A 16,072-nucleotide genomic window follows, 5' to 3' on the forward strand; every position below is an offset into this window, starting at 1 on the left:
TTTGGGCAGAGGGACATGAGCTCTTTGTCTTTTCCCATAAGAGGTCCGCTGCAACACTCACTGCCGTCACTAACAACAAGACTACACATTATTAGCCATCTAGAAAACAGATACAGTGAGTGTCTTTTAATACTCTTTTAATTCTCCTGTTTTCTTTTTGAAGAGAGGAGGAGACGTGTTAATGTGTTTTTGCACTATGCTCCGTCGTCTGTGACCCGAATAGATTGTTCCTGAGTTCATGCAATTAACGCTTCTGCTTTTTCATCGGGATTTTCACTGTTACTATGTAATAGTTGGTCATGCCATTTATTTTGCAGTTAATTTGAGGAAGAGGACAAAGTGGTGTGTGTGTGTGTGTATATTTTGTGTTGTACTGTAGAGATGGCTATTGAATAGATAGGATATATCCCTTAAGAGTGAACAATAAAACGGACAGCTCCCTCTTAACTAGGAGGCGGAAAGACGGTGTCCCGTCTGAATCGAAGAATAGAAATTATAATGGTGTTTTCTGATCTTCTATTTCTCTCACGCTGTATACATTTTTCCGGCTCAGTGATCAGGCCCTCCACTCCCCTCGCCTCCCCCCCTCCTCTCATCTCCCCAGTCATACTGCTGCAGCTCCTGGTGGGATAATAGAAAGAGAAGCGTCAAGTTGTTATTTGCATAGAAATGGCAGTGTGACGCCTGAGGCTGCTGCTGGGGAGAAGGACACCCATATCATTTGTCTCCAATCAGAATGAAAAGTTTTGCTGAGGCAGATTTTTTTTTCTCTCTCTCTCTCTCTCTTTCTCTCTGTGCTCCACGGGCACTGACTACCCACCGCTTCCTTCCTTCCCTCTCTCCGTCTCTCCTCCTCTCCCTCAGTCTCTCTCTCTCTCTTTCTCTCTGTGCTCCATGGGCACTGACTACCCACCGCTTCCTCCCTCCCTCTCTCCCTCCATCTCTCCTCTCTCCCTCAGTCTCTCCTCCTCTCCCTCAGTCTCTCCTCCTCTCCCTCAGTCTCTCTTCCTCTCCCTCAGTCTCTTCCTCTCCCTCAGTCTCTCTTCCTCTCCCTCAGTCTCTCTTCCTCTCCCTCAGTCTCTCTTCCTCTCCCTCAGTCTCTCCTCCTCTCGCTCAGTCTCTCCTCCTCTCGCTCCGTCTCTCCTCCTCTCGCTCCGTCTCTCCTCCTCTCGCTCCGTCTCTCCTCCTCTCGCTCCGTCTCTCCTCCTCTCCCTCTCTCTCCTCCTCTCCCTCCGTCTCTCCTCCTCTCCCTCCGTCTCTCCTCCTCTCCCTCCGTCTCTCCTCCTCTCCCTCTGTCTCTCCTCCTCTCGCTCAGTCTCTCCTCCTCTCCCTCGTCTCTCCTCCTCTCCCTCGTCTCTCCTCCTCTCCCTCGTCTCTCCTCCTCTCCCTCGTCTCTCCTCCTCTCCCTCGTCTCTCCTCCTCTCCCTCGTCTCTCCTCCTCTCCCTCGTCTCTCCTCCTCTCCCTCGTCTCTCCTCCTCTCCCTCGTCTCTCCTCCTCTCCCTCTCTCCTCCCTCCCTCAGTCTCTCCTCCTTCCCTCAGTCTCTCTCTCTCTCTCTCTCTCCCTCCCTCTCTCCTCCTTCTCTCTGTCTTCTCTCCCCCTCTCTCTTCTCTCCCCTCTCTCTTCTCTCCTCCCTCTCTCTCTCTCTCCTCCCTCTCTCTCCTCCCTCCCTCTCCTCTCTCCTCCTCTCCCTCCGTCTCTCCTCCTCTCCTCCTCTCCCTCCGCCTCTCCTCCTCTCCCTCTGTCTCTCCTCCTCTCCCTCCGTCTCTCCTCCTCTGTCTCTCCTCCACCATCTCTCGTCCTCTCACTCAGTCTCTCTCCTCCCTCAGTCTCTCTTCCTCTCTCTCTCTCTTCTCTCCTCCCTCTCTCTCCTCCTTCTCTCTGTCTTCTCTCCCCCCTCTCTCTTCTCTCCCCCTCTCTCTTCTCTCCTCCCTCTCTCTCTCCTCCCTCTCTCTCCTCCCTCCCTCTCCTCTCTCCTCCGCTCCCTCCGTCTCTCCCTCCGACTCCCACCACTCCCTCCGTCTCTCTCTCCTCCCTCTCTCTCCTCCCTCTCTCTCTCCTCCTCTCTCTCTCTCTCCTCCCTCTCTCTCTCCTCCCTCTCTCTCCTCCCTCCCTCTCCTCTCTCCTCCTCTCCCTCCGTCTCTCCCTCCGACTCCCACCACTCCCTCCGTCTCTCTCTCCTCCCTCTCTCACTCCTCCCTCTCTCTCTCCTCCCTCTCTCTCTTCTCTCCTCCCTCTCTTCTCTCCCCCTCTCTCTTCTCTCCCCCTCTCTCTTCTCTCCCCCTCTCTCTTCTCTCCCCCTCTCTCTTCTCTCCCCCCCTCTCTTCTCTCCATCTCTCCTCCCTGTCTCTGCATTAACATGACTCCATTCCAAATATACATGACAAATCTGCTCATGACAAAACACAGGTTTTGCTGCAAGCGTGCGTGTATGTGTGTGCGCGCTCGTTTTCTGGTGCTGGTTGCTAGAGAAGCGTCAGATTGTGTGTGTTACAGTCTGTGTTACAGTAAATGTGGAAAATGTATCGTGTTGGTTTTTTTAATAGAAAACTAACTAACAGATGTATCCATTTCGCAGTAAATCTATAGTTTTTACTATAATTGTGTTTACTATAACATCTCAAGTCGATGATTCCCAGTTTTCCACGTTGACAGTAAGTCTATAGTTTCCTATTTTTAAGCTTTCTGTAACATTTATCAAATGGATGTGTCACAGTTGAATGTGTTCATTCACAATGATGGTCCATCCATTCAGCAGTAGCCATGGCAACAACAGAAAACACACATTATATCCCCATAGACTCCCTGGTTCACCAAAGCCGTATGAAGAGGACATACACACATCTTGATATACTAATTTCATTCAGTGATGGACCTCTTTCTCCTGTTTGTATGGTGGCTGGATAATAACTACTGGTACAAATATCTCAGTGGGTCTATGTCCCTCCACCCTCCCTCTCCCTCTGCTGTGGAATCTTAATGAACCCAGGCCCAGCCCGGTGGCACACAGGCCCTGCGTCTGCCTGTCAAGGTGACTGCAATGCTTGCCGGGGCCGCGGGCTGCCCTGACAGCTTTAGGAGAGCTCCCAGGATTTGTAGCCAGGGACATAACCATTAATGGTAATAAAGAAAGTAAATGATGGCCGAAGAGGTGAGAGCTGAGAGTGAGCAACGAGCGCCTCTCTGTGTTTTACTGAGCTGTGTCCCCTGCGTGGTCGCCCGCCCTTGTGTGTGTGTGTGTGTGGCAGGAGAGGAGGTTAATGGGTCCGGCAGGTCACAGGAGCAGTTTGGACGCCAAAATGAGTTCAGTGGCCTCCATGCCATCCTTCATTAGCCTCTCACACCGGCAGAGATGCACAATAAACCAATATACACACACTCATACAGGCAGTCTCGTACACGTGCTATTCAGTGTGTGTGTGTGTTAGAGAGGGCGTGTGTTAGAGAGAGTGTGTATTAGAGAGAGAGAGCGAGCGTGTGTGTGAGAGAGAGAGAGCGAGCGTGTGTGTGAGAGAGCGAGCGTGTGTGTGAGAGAGCGAGCGTGTGTGTGAGAGAGCGAGCGTGTGTGTGAGAGAGAGAGCGTGTGTGTGAGAGAGAGGGAGCGTGCGTGAGAGAGAGGGAGCGTGCGTGAGAGAGAGAGAGCGTGCGTGAGAGAGAGAGAGCGTGCGTGAGAGAGAGAGAGCGTGTGTGTGAGAGAGAGCGTGTGTGTGAGAGAGCATGTGTGTGTGTGAGAGAGAGAGAGCGTGTATGTGAGAGAGAGAGAGGGAGCGTGTATGTGAGAGCGTGTGTGAGAGAGAGAGAGAGAGAGAGAGAGAGGGAGCGTGTGTGTGTGTGTGTGTGTGTGAGAGAGAGCGTGTGTGAGAGAGAGCGTGTGTGAGAGAGAGCGTGTGTGAGAGAGAGCGTGTGTGAGAGAGAGCGTGTGTGAGAGAGAGCGTGTGTGAGAGAGAGCGTGTGTGAGAGAGAGCGTGTGTGAGAGAGAGCGTGTGTGAGAGAGAGAGCGTGTGTGAGAGAGAGAGCGTGTGTGAGAGAGAGCGTGTGTGAGAGAGAGCGTGTGTGAGAGAGAGTGTGTGTGAGAGAGAGTGTGTGTGAGAGAGAGCGTGTGTGAGAGAGAGCGTGTGTGAGAGAGAGCGTGTGTGTGAGAGAGAGCGTGTGTGTGTGTGAGAGAGAGCATGTGTGTGTGTGTGTGTGTGTGTGTGTGTGAGAGAGAGAGAGAGAGCTTGTCTTTCTATGTGTGTGGGTGCTCATAAACAGGCTGTGAGGCAGTGTGCAGTGCAGGTGGGTAGCTCTTTGTCATGGCGCCTGTCGATAGTGTGGGTGGATAGAGTGTCAGCGAGGACATTAATTCACTCTGGAGGTTACCAATAACGCGGCCGCCTGGGAGAACGCCAGGTGCCCGTGGCGCCCAGTGAACACCGTGATAGTGATCCCAGGCCACAGATCGACAGTATTGACGAGGCCAAGGTGCGGTGAGGAGCAGCAGGGTCCCTGTCACCTGGGGGATAGGTCTGTGTCTGTGTGGGAGATCCTATTGATCCACAGCCCGAGGGACACCACCCTCCATCCCCAGCCTCAGCGGGTTTAGCTCGTCCCTGTAGGGAGAAGAATGGGTGTCACAACATAAAATAGCCATTACCTACCCATGCCTAATGTTTAAATATTGTTGGTGGTCTCTCAGCTTGTAGTTTGTAGGGAAATTGGCTAACATGGTTTGGTTTGACTATGGAAGAAATCACGAATGGTAAACAGAATGTGACATCACCCCCATCTTCTTTCCCATAGGTGCTGGGTAGAGAGGTGTACACCTCCAACAACCAGCTGGGTGGGATTCAGATCATGCACAACAACGGTGTGACCCACAGCACTGTGTGTGATGACTTTGAGGGAGTCCACATGCTGCTACACTGGCTCTCTTACATGCCCAAGGTAACCATCCGCACGTATCAGCATTTAACCCATTGTCCATCCATTTAGGCTCGTCTAATGCACATGTACCTTTTTACGCTGTCAGCTTTTCAGTGAAGCTGGGTTAAATTCATAGTTGATGTTTACACCCCCTTCCCCTCCAGGACCGATCTAGTCCCGTGCCCATCATCAATGCCAAGGACCCCATAGACCGGCTGGTGGAGTTTATGCCCACCAAGGCCCCCTATGACCCCCGCTGGATGCTGGCAGGACGCCCCAGCCAGAGTGAGTACCCTCCTTCCTTCCTCTCAGACATGAACATTTACAGCACTACACAAACCAGAAGCAACTGCCTCTTCCCTCGCCACATTGTGCGTAAGGCAGACTCTGTGCCACACTCATCACCTCAATCGCTGTGCAATAAAGGATCTTCATAAATCTCTCCTATCGTCATAATAATCACTCACTTGTAGTCCTATTCATCCCCTCCTCCAGTCACACTGGTGCTGCATCAACAGGTGTTGAAACAGCAGCTCTTCACACTTCAATTTAGTCTGAGTGTCATTTTAAAGGTTGGCCTTGCGATTTGCGCGATGATCATTTCAGGCAGATCTCCCAGAGGTCAGGGGTTAAACTAATTCCTGTTTGTTAGAGAGGGTTATAGGCTCTCCAGACACTGAGAGAGACACGGTGAACCCTGGGAAGCATTCTAGCTGTGTGGATGAAGAGAGAGATAGCAGGGGAATGGATGGCTCATGTTATACATGCAGGGTCAGGCCTGAGCAGATTCCATATCAGTGTAATTACAACTTTGGGCAGGGGGAGAGATTGGGGCCGGCAGGGCATGCGGTGTGGGGGGGGAGACCGGTCTTTAGTTGTGATGAGTGGGGAGGCTTAATTGAATGGTAACCTCTTAGACTAGCCCTGTCTCGCTCACTCTGCCAAGAGCAGGAGAGCTGAGCTCGGCTCTTTACAGCCTCATCCGTCATGGGACCTGACAAGATTAGAGATTTCTGTTTAAAAAAAATAATAATTTTAACACTGTTTTTGCTTTCATGGATATGACAGGAGTAGAATCTGGAGGGGAAAAAAAACATTTTTCTGCCAAGTAACGGAATGTTTTATTTCTTATTTACAAATGTTTACTTTGTAATAATAAATTATTTAAGCTTTTCCATCTCCTCTTTCTCTGTGCAGCTCCAAAGGGCCCGTGGCAGAGTGGGTTCTTTGACCATGGCTCGTTCTCAGAGATCATGCAGCCGTGGGCTCAGAGTGTGGTGGTGGGCAGAGCCAGGTAAGGAACCACATCACTCCACTGTTTGGAAGCGATATAGACACACTATAGCCCTTTGATAAACATACCTCGGGCCTCATGTATAACCGGTGTGTAAATATCACACTGAATATTTGCACGCCGTACGTGTTTCCCATCATAAATCAGATCTGTCATAAAACTGCGTGTGTAAACGGGCGTTGTAACTCCGCCATGCACCTTTTATGGTGACAATGACGCCCTTTATTTGCTCGGGAGAGGCGAAGTCACATGTCCTTCAAAACATGGCCCGCCAAACCGCGCTCCTTAACACCCGCCTGCTTAACCCGGAAGCTGCACCAATGTGTCGGAGGGAACTCTCTTCAACTGACAACCGAAGTCAGCCTGCAGGCGCCCGGCCTGCCACAAGGAGTCACTAGAGCGTGATGAGCCAAGTAAAGCTCCCCCGGCCAAACCCTCCCCTAACACGGGCGACGCTGGGCCAATTGTGTGCCGCCCTACGGGACTCCCGGTTACGGCCGGTTATGACACAGCCTGAGATGGAACCCAGGTCTGTAGAGATGCAGTGCCTCAGACTGCGCCACTCCAGAGGCCCCTTTGGCAGTAACTTATGCTGTGTTTGATGGACTGTGACAGCTTCTGAAATGAAAAAAAACAATACGTCCAAATGTTGTGGATCTGTCAGCAGAACGTTTGAATTCAACAGTGTTTTCCATTGACCCCCCCCCCCCCCCCCCCAACCTAATTTGCTGTGCTGCCCATGAATTCTGAAACATTGTCTAGGCTACTCATGAAATGTACAGTAGGTTACCAACAGTAGTAGCATGGAATGGCATCCGGCAAAACCTGAAATACATAGCCTATCTGTTAACTTGGCTACTAGGCCCAATTTAGATGAGAGATGCATATGGTAGTTTGTTGTATGGCTACTTCAAGATTTGAACCCATCACGGCCAGAAAAGGGGAGGAATTTATTCTGCGTTGGTTCTGAAAATAAATAGGAATAGATTCCTATGTCAAAATACTTGCCTGCCTGCTTGAAATACAATACTTCAACCACTAGAAAATGTACGTACGCATGGTGTAAAGTTTGCGTGGAGGAAAGGATATTCTCACACCAAGTTTTGTTTTTATAAAATGGCGACTTCTGCGGGAAAGCTGGCGCACGCATGTTTTGGGGTATATTTGTACATGTGCAATGTTTATAAATGAGGCTCCAGACCATTACCAAGTCTATTTCACATGGGTCATCCTGGTCACAACATCATTTGTTTAGAGTGTATGTAGTTCTAGAACAGGATGTTGTGTGAGCCGTGCAGGAAATATGTTAAATGGTCTATCTGATCATCCCACTGTCATGCAAGTCCATCTACATGTTCCAGTACTGAAACCCCCTCCTGCCTGATGTCTGATTTGAGAGTTTTGGGTGAAATGCAGAAGACACATTTCAGTTGAATGCATTGTTGTACAACTTTCTAGGTATCCCCCTTTCAGATAGCTAGCTCACCCATCTTAACCCCACACATTGACCTGTCTGACCTCTAACGCCTGACCAATCAGCCCTCAGGGGTGCATAGTTGTGTGTCCTGATGTGACCCTCTGCTCTCTCAAAGGCTTGGTGGCATACCTACTGGAGTGGTTGCTGTGGAAACCAGATCAGTGGAGCTGTCAATCCCAGCCGATCCAGCAAACCTGGACTCTGACGCCAAGGTAAGTTCCTCCTAATATACACTGGCTTGTGTCCCAAATACAGGTATACTCACATAAAGACCCACAGAAACGCATGATCACTAGTAACCCTTTGTGTCCTGCTCTCAGATCATCCAGCAGGCAGGCCAGGTGTGGTTCCCTGACTCTGCGTTTAAGACAGCACAGGCCATCAAGGACCTGAACCGCGAGGGCCTCCCTCTCATGGTGTTCGCCAACTGGAGGGGCTTCTCTGGAGGCATGAAAGGTACCATAGAATATATGTTTATATATCTGTCAGTTATACCAGTGTTTGTGTGTTTTTTCAGTCTCATATCAAATTCCTCTCCTGTGCCTCTGTCAGACATGTATGACCAGGTGCTGAAGTTTGGAGCCTACATCGTGGATGGGCTGAGAGAGTACCGCCAGCCTGTTCTGGTATACATCCCTCCCCAGGCAGAGCTGAGAGGGGGGTCCTGGGTGGTCATAGACCCCACCATCAACCCCCGCCACATGGAGATGTATGCTGACAAGGACAGTCGGTGAGTTTGACTTCCATCCACTAACCATAACCCCTCTTGGCAGCATGCCAAAGACAGAAGTCACTGTTTAGACACTCGACCAATGCACGGTTTGATGTAGGCTCAGATCAGTGACATTGTGATGCTGTGATGTAGAACCTCGGTCATCTTGATGAATCCGTCTCTTCTCTGCTCCACAGTGGTGGAGTGTTGGAGCCAGAGGGGACGGTGGAGATCAAGTTCAGGAAGAAGGACCTGGTGAAGACCATGAGGAGGGTGGACCCGGTCTACATGGGCCTGGCAGAGAGACTGGGTCCGAGTCCTAGAGCTTTATTCATACTTTCTCACATTCCCTCTGTCAATCTCTTTATGCAGTTCCCTCTCTGTGCTCTCCACTATCCCATTTGCTTTGCTCTTTCTCCTTCTTTCCCTCTGTATCCCTCTCTGTGAGGGAGGAATGATAATATCTAGCGGGGCACGTGTGCGTGCGTGTGCTGTAATTCCCTGTCACTCTTGTTCTTTATCTGAGGGTGATCGTATCGTCCCTGCTCTGTCCCCTGGGGAGATGTGTCAATCACAGCAGGGCTAGATCAATCAGCAGGGCCTGCTGTCTCCCTCCCCGCCCTGTCCTCCTTCCTAACCCAGCCTATTGATTTTCCTCTGGGCTCACAGGGGCACCATGGAGCCATAGAGCTATGGGCCAGCACCGGGCCTCTAGGGGCTGTGGTGGGGAGGCTGACCGATTGGCTCTGACAGAAATCAATCTCTGAAGACAGGCAGCACAGCAGCCAGGGATTCTGGAGAACACTGAACCACATCATCCAGTGATACTGAGAGCTGAGCTGAGCCTGCGCTGTACAGTCATAAAGAACCCATACTGAGCAAATGGGAGGGAATGTATCTCACCTACCTCCTGAACAATTTCACATAGAACCAACATAATTCTCATGCTAATGGTACCGCTTGCCTTTGGGTAGCAGAACAGTCCAGCCACCCGAGTCATAGACTGTTCTCTCTGCTACCGCACTGCAAGCGGTACCGGAGCGCCAAGTCTAGGTCGAAGAGGCTTCTAAACAGCTTCTAACCCCAAGCCATAAGACTCCTGAACATCTAGTTAAATGGCTATTTGCATTGCCCCCCCCCCTTCCCCTCTCCACACCACTGCTACTCCCTGTTGTCATCTATGCATAGTCACTTTAATAACTCTACATACATGTACATAATACCTCAACTAACCGGTGCCCCAGTACATTGACTCACTGCTGCTGTTATCTCACTGCTGCTGTTATCTCACTGCTGCTGTTATCTCACTGCTGCTGTTATCTCACTGCTGCTGTTATCTCACTGCTGCTGTTATCTCACTGCTGCTGTTATCTCACTGCTGCTGTTATCTCACTGCTGCTGTTATCTCACTGCTGCTGTTATCTCACTGCTGCTGTTATCTCACTGCTGCTGTTATCTCACTGCTGCTGTTATCTCACTGCTGCTGTTATCTCACTGCTGCTGTTATCTCACTGCTGCTGTTATCTCACTGCTGCTGTTATCTCACTGCTGCTGTTATCTCACTGCTGCTGTTATCTCACTGCTGCTGTTATCTCACTGCTGCTGTTATCTCACTGCTGCTGTTATCTCACTGCTGCTGTTATCTCACTGCTGCTGTTATCTCACTGCTGCTCTTTAATTATTTCTTACTTTTATTTCTTATTATCTTTTCTTTTTTTAAACTGCATTGTTGGTTAAGGGCTCGTCAGTAAATATTTCACTGTAAGGTCTACAAATGTTGAATTCGAAGCATGTTACTAATCAAATTTGATTTATTTTGCGTAGTCGCTTCCCCAAACGATCCCGCTGTCATACAGAACAGATACAGTGACAGTGGAGTGGAGCCCATCCCAAATGCTCACGCTGTCACATTGACACAATTTCCTTGGAATGTTCTCGGTATGCAGCTAGTTTGCATCAGACCTCACTGAATAATCTTTGGTTTGTGTTGTAACCCTCCTGGCCATGTCTCCTTCTCCAGGTACGCCAGAGCTGGGCCTGCCAGAGAGGAAGGAGCTGGAGACCAAACTGAAGGAGCGGGAGGAGTTCCTGTTACCCATCTACCACCAGGTGGCCGTGCAGTTCGCCGACCTCCACGACACCCCGGGACGCATGCAGGAGAAGGGCGTCATTACGGTGAGACGACGCGGTCACGTTGAACGTGATCAGAACACGAATTGTCAAATGAAATGAAATGACACATTTAGCCAATTTTATTGCAGGTGTAGCGAAGTGCTTGTGTTCCTAGCTCCAACAGTGCTGTAATATCTAACAAAACACACAAATCTAAAAGTAAAATAATGGAATTAAGAAATATAGAAATATAAGGCCTCGTCGACTTGTTTGAGGGCGTGCTTCCTCTGCTGTTTCCTGAAGTCCAAGTCAGCTCCTTCATTTTGGTGACGTTGAGGGAGAGGTTATTTCCCTGGCACCACTCTGCCAGGGCCCTCATCTCCTCCCTGTAGGCTGTCTGGTCATTGTTGGTAATCAGACCTACCACTGTTGTGTCGTCTGCAAACTTGCTGATTGAGTTGGAGGCGTGCTCGGCCATGCAGTCATGGGTGAACATGGAGAACAGGAGGGGGCCGAGCACGCACCCTTGTGGGACCCCAGTGTTGAGGATCAGCGAAGTGGAGGTGTTGATGCCTACCTTTACCACCTGGGGACGGCCCGTACAGGGTGGGGTTCAGACCCAGGGCCTCGAGCTTAGTGATGAGCTTGGAGGTAATATGGTGTTGAAGACTTAAATGTAAATGTAAATGTAAGACTAAGCTGTAGTCAATGAACAGCATTCTTACATAGCTATTCCTCTTGTCCAGATGGGATAGGGCAGTGCGATGGTGATTGCATCAGAACAGTATTGAAATGAAGGTCACTATATGTGAAGAAATATTACATTAAAAAGTGTTTTTATGATGTCTCATTCCAATACACAGAACTGTATCTATGCGGTATGTGAGTAACCGAGCCGGTGTTACCTACAATGCAGTAGACTGGTGCAGTCGATGACATGCCGAGGGAATATAGTGTTCAGTAGATGCCTAGGGAAAAGAGTGTTCCAATCTCTCTCAGGCTGTGAGACGTGTCTTTATAATTACCTGCTGATGACCCGGCCCATCACCTCAGCAAGCACAGAACAGCCCCAGGCAGAATTCCAAGCTCTCTCCATCACACACACACGTACGCACAATGGGTTCATGAGAGGAAGGCTGCTTGGGCATTTCTGTATACTGAAGTATCTCTATAATAGATGACAATCTCAGTTGCTCTCAAGATGCCTGCAAATGCAACAGCACAATTATCAGTGATGGGTGCCTGCAAATGCAACCGCACAAGAATCTGATTGACAGCCACATAGGTGCTCAGTAGAATACCAAGGACAGATTACTTCTCGGGAGACTCTCCTGCACTCAGAAGTTCTAATATCATGACGTACAAAGATATTCTCTTCAGTTCAAAATCTGTTTAGTTATGTAAATTGAGTAATGTCATATTTTTTCTGTTGGGGGGGGGTGCAATAATTACACAATATTAGATTATATTTACATTTTCTAATATCAGTCAGCCAGTATTGCTTGTTGGTGAGATATCTCATCTCTGAAGGTGTGTGTGTGTGTGTGTGTGTGTGTGTGTGTGTGTGTGTGTGTGTGTGTGTGTGTGTGTGTGTGTGTGTGTGTGTGTGTGTGTGTGTGTGTGTGTGTGTGTGTGTGTGTGTGTGTGTGTGTGTGTGTGTGTGTGTGTGTGTGTGTGTGTGTGTGTGTGTGTGGTTTCCCAGGATATCCTGGAGTGGCGGACATCACGTCACTTCTTCTACTGGCGTCTGAGGCGTCTGCTGCTGGAGGACACGGTCAAGAGGAAGATCCAGGTGGCCAACAGCGAGCTGACCAATGGACAGATCCAGGCCATGCTGAGACGCTGGTTCGTAGAGGCTGAGGGGACCGTCAAGGTGACTGGCCACTACCTGCTCCTCCACTTTCCTCAAACAAGCCCTCTAAAAAGCACAGAGACACTGACCGTCACTGTCAACTAGAGGCTGCAGATTCATGAGATTATACATCTATACCTTCCTTCACAGTCTGGTTTTAATCATAAAAAAATTATAATAATCCAACCAGAAGTTGTGGTGTCTCGGTTATGGCTCGGTAGAAATAACTATGGGTGATAGAAAATATGTCCCTCAGCCTAGACTGCTGCCTCCAGGGGTGACTAGAAAAGGCCCAGCTCCTGAGGTAGACAGAGTATATCTTTAGAAGCGGCCGTCTTGTTAGCTAATACATTACCCCAATCAGGGCCGGCTATCTTAAGCTACAATTAATCTGAGCCCTGGCACGTGCAGATAGGAGAGCCACGCGCTGTTTCTTAATTAAAAGCAAACGGATTAAAAATGATTAATAAGGGCATTAAATGTTCTTGCGGACTACAAGCAGGAGAGCTCTTAAAACAGCGTGAGGCCATTACCGCCCTCCCAATCTGCCTAAGCCCCGTCTGCCTTTGTTTGGGATCAGAGACTGGCTGCCCTCATGAATATGGATTTCTCAATCAGGTCCAGTCAAAAAGGCATCAGGGACCTACTTTGTAGCTCTCGCACTTTCACTTCTGATAGGAAAAATGTAGCTTCACCCCCCCCCCACTCATTCAGACAAGCAAGGTTATGAGAATGTGATTGTAGTGCTCTACTGCCCGAAACAAACATGAGTTCAGATGTGGGTTTTTCCACTGATATGGATAAAACTTAGACCCAAAAAAGAATGTCACTGAGAAGTTGGATTAAATCTTCCTCTCTTCTCTCTCTGTGCGTGTGTGTGCGTGTGTGCGTGCGCGTGCGTGTGTGTGTGTGTGTGTGTGTGCGTGTGCGCGTGTAGGCTTATCTGTGGGACAGCAATGAGGAGGTAGTGGAGTGGCTGGAGAAGCAGCTGAAGGAGGAGGAGGGGGCCAGGTCTGTCATCGACGAGAACATCAAGTACATCCGCAGGGACCACATCCTCAAGCAGATCCGCAGGTGAGACAGACCGCTCGTTTAACAGGCTGTTCCAACCTGATCTCATAGTTTCACTTCGGGATTTGACGTAATTGGACGAATGTTGATTTTTGACCCATTAATAGATTTCTTTAAAACGCTGTTTCCATTTAGTAAGTACTCTCCCTGCTTGGTAGAAAAGGGAGAACTGCCATGGCACAGTGCTCTGAGCCCAACGCTGTGCCATTGTTTTTTTGGTGAGCACCCATGACGGCATATCAATGTTCTCAAGATCTTTTCAAACGGCCAAAATAGACGTCTGTTTTTCTAGTGACACGCCTGGCATGTCACTGGAAACCTACCAGCCTTGAGATGGCCGGTAGAAGTCTACTCAAAGCTTTGTATAGTACCATGTTTATGCAGTGGGATATGTCCTGGTGTCAGAAAAGTGCAATGTCACTGATTCCCACAGAATCTATTTATTCCATGTACAGCCAGGTAAACAAATGGTTACATCTCCTTTATCTCACTCAGGTTCTCTTCTCTCCTCCTTAGCCTGGTCCAAGCAAACCCTGAGGTTGCCATGGATTCCATTGTGCACATGACGCAGCACATCTCCCCTACACAGCGTGCTGAGGTGGTCCGCATACTGTCCACCATGGATGCCGCCCCGGCCGCCACCTAGAGAGCCTCCTCTCCCCAGCCTGGCCCCGCTGTCTCAGGTGCAGTGGAACTGTGCCAGAAGCTGAGGCTGGAGGAGCCAACATGGCAGCCCACGGAGGCTGTGCTGTTACAGATGAAAATGATCCTGGAGGGTGGGGGGGGAGCTGAGACACAGGGTAATGGATTTATTTATTACGTCTGATATCCAGGGTAATGCATTTATACGTCTTACAGAATGTGTTAGTTGTGATATCTATGTAAGTTCAAAAATGATAGACAAAGCCAAGACCAGAAACTATATAACTAGCATGAATGACAAGCTTGGGGACCACACAATTGGCCAAGGTGGAAGCAGCTCTTCATTTGCTATCATAATGAGCCTCTGTCCTATTGGACAGGAAAACATGCATTGAGTTTGAGTGTTTTGATGGCGATCTTGACAATAAAATTGCAGCAGATTGCTGGGAGGGTTCACGAGGGTGGAGGGTTTGCACACCTTTGCACGGCGCACTTAATTACTGATTAAACCCAGGGTAGGAGGTGGAGCGTGGCATTGTGATGGGGATAGCGTGTCGTTCTGCCCTGGGCCTGGAGAGAAGAGCCCAGCAGGAGGCAAGAAGAGGGCCCTATTCAGACCCAACCACCCCACACTGGCCCTGGGGTGAGCCATTGGGCAGGCAGGCACACACTGATGCGGGTAGAATAGCAGCTGTCACCACCTCTGAATGCACCTTACTGTTCTATATAGTATACTAAAAGACTGACACAAAAGCAAACACTAATGGTAATTGGTGCCATAATGGTTGAGAATTCCATTTTTCCCTCCCGTGGGGTATATTTTTTGACAATTATTGTATAAGAAAATATGTAAAACATTTTAGGTGACTAATTTATTAAATGGCAATCATGTTAAAGAGAACTGAGTAGTGTACACTAGAATTATACATTCAGTATTTACAAAAGGTGTGATTTTAAAATGTTCTGTAAATTGTAGTTCTTTATTTTGAGACGTATTTTCCAAGTAGAAAATGGGTCATCACTAGTTAGCACAGCCAAAAAGTCATTATGGCTAAAACCATGCCTATTTCTACCAGTTTTAACCACATGCCTAACCTTAAAGACCAAAAAGCTACGATATAGCCACTGTGACTTTATGGCTGTGGTAACTAGTGACACAGAAAATGATAGTATTGTGTAAACTTGGTTATGCTTATTGAGGAACAATGATGGATCCTGGATACTGTAGTTTCTTTATGGCAAAGTGATGGTGGCCTAGCTGCTGGAGAGCCTCAAATTTAACATAATATTTGATTCAATGTCAGGTAAAAATTGTATTTTGCCTAGATGAAAGAGGCAAGAATTGGCAATGTAAGATGACTTCATGCACAGTGCTAGTCTTAAGTTATGTCTATTGCTGGTAGTCCTGTTACTAATGAGGTGATTGGCTGAATGAGAAAGGTTAATGTGTTTACTGTAGGGAACCCGAATTACCTCAGTTCAAATTTAATAAAATACAACTTACCTGGTTTGACAGATTTGTTTTGCTTTTTCAAGTGGAATGAAACGCAGCAAGAGCAAGTTTGAGTTGGCATTTCAAACTCAACTGGAGTCAAATTGCATCATCACTAAATTATTTACCATTAAATGGATCACAACACTGTAATTCTGCCAAATTCTGCGAGAAAAAAGTATTCTTAGGGAGAGACATTTCTGACTACTTGGAAATGACATTTTCTCATGCAGGCATCAACCCACAGATGATCAGTGGCACTTTTTTCCCCCAAACTTCAACAGTCTTAAAAGAGATGAGACAGATCAAACAAATAGTGAGGGATCCATCTCATCCCTTTTGTTTTTTTTCCCCGTCTCACTTTCATATCGTCCCCTTGGCTCCGTCAACTCTATTACCATCCTACCAACAAATATGTAAGACAAATTGAGTTGCATACACCCAATACCCATCACAATTATGGGAGGCCCAATAAGAAAATGAGTCATTCGGTGGTATAATTGGAAATGTGCCTTGCCT

The 16,072-nt window shown here is 48.5% G+C and overlaps 1 protein-coding gene across 11 annotated transcripts in view; it reads left to right on the forward strand.

Annotated features, from left to right (window-relative positions):
- Positions 1-15,576, forward strand: part of LOC124008398 (acetyl-CoA carboxylase) — a 50,792-nt gene extending 35,216 nt beyond the window's left edge. For 10 of the 11 annotated variants that reach the window (XM_046319661.1, XM_046319682.1, XM_046319689.1 and 7 more), the window contains 11 exons: positions 4,779-4,922; positions 5,066-5,186; positions 6,099-6,195; positions 7,788-7,884; positions 7,993-8,128; positions 8,225-8,402; positions 8,582-8,694; positions 10,405-10,559; positions 12,199-12,369; positions 13,286-13,422; positions 13,936-15,576. In XM_046319661.1, the coding sequence (XP_046175617.1) occupies positions 4,779-4,922; positions 5,066-5,186; positions 6,099-6,195; positions 7,788-7,884; positions 7,993-8,128; positions 8,225-8,402; positions 8,582-8,694; positions 10,405-10,559; positions 12,199-12,369; positions 13,286-13,422; positions 13,936-14,065 (1,479 nt within the window). In that variant the 3' untranslated portion in view covers positions 14,066-15,576. Of the gene's footprint in view, positions 1-4,778; positions 4,923-5,065; positions 5,187-6,098; positions 6,196-7,787; positions 7,885-7,992; positions 8,129-8,224; positions 8,403-8,581; positions 8,695-10,404; positions 10,560-12,198; positions 12,370-13,285; positions 13,427-13,935 lie in introns of those variants that run through there. The other variant, XM_046319723.1, reaches the window with a different exon arrangement.
- Positions 15,577-16,072: the final 496 nt, after the last annotated feature.

Source organism: Oncorhynchus gorbuscha, linkage group LG02, assembly GCF_021184085.1.
Source record: "Oncorhynchus gorbuscha isolate QuinsamMale2020 ecotype Even-year linkage group LG02, OgorEven_v1.0, whole genome shotgun sequence".
Classification (NCBI taxonomy): domain Eukaryota; kingdom Metazoa; phylum Chordata; class Actinopteri; order Salmoniformes; family Salmonidae; genus Oncorhynchus; species Oncorhynchus gorbuscha.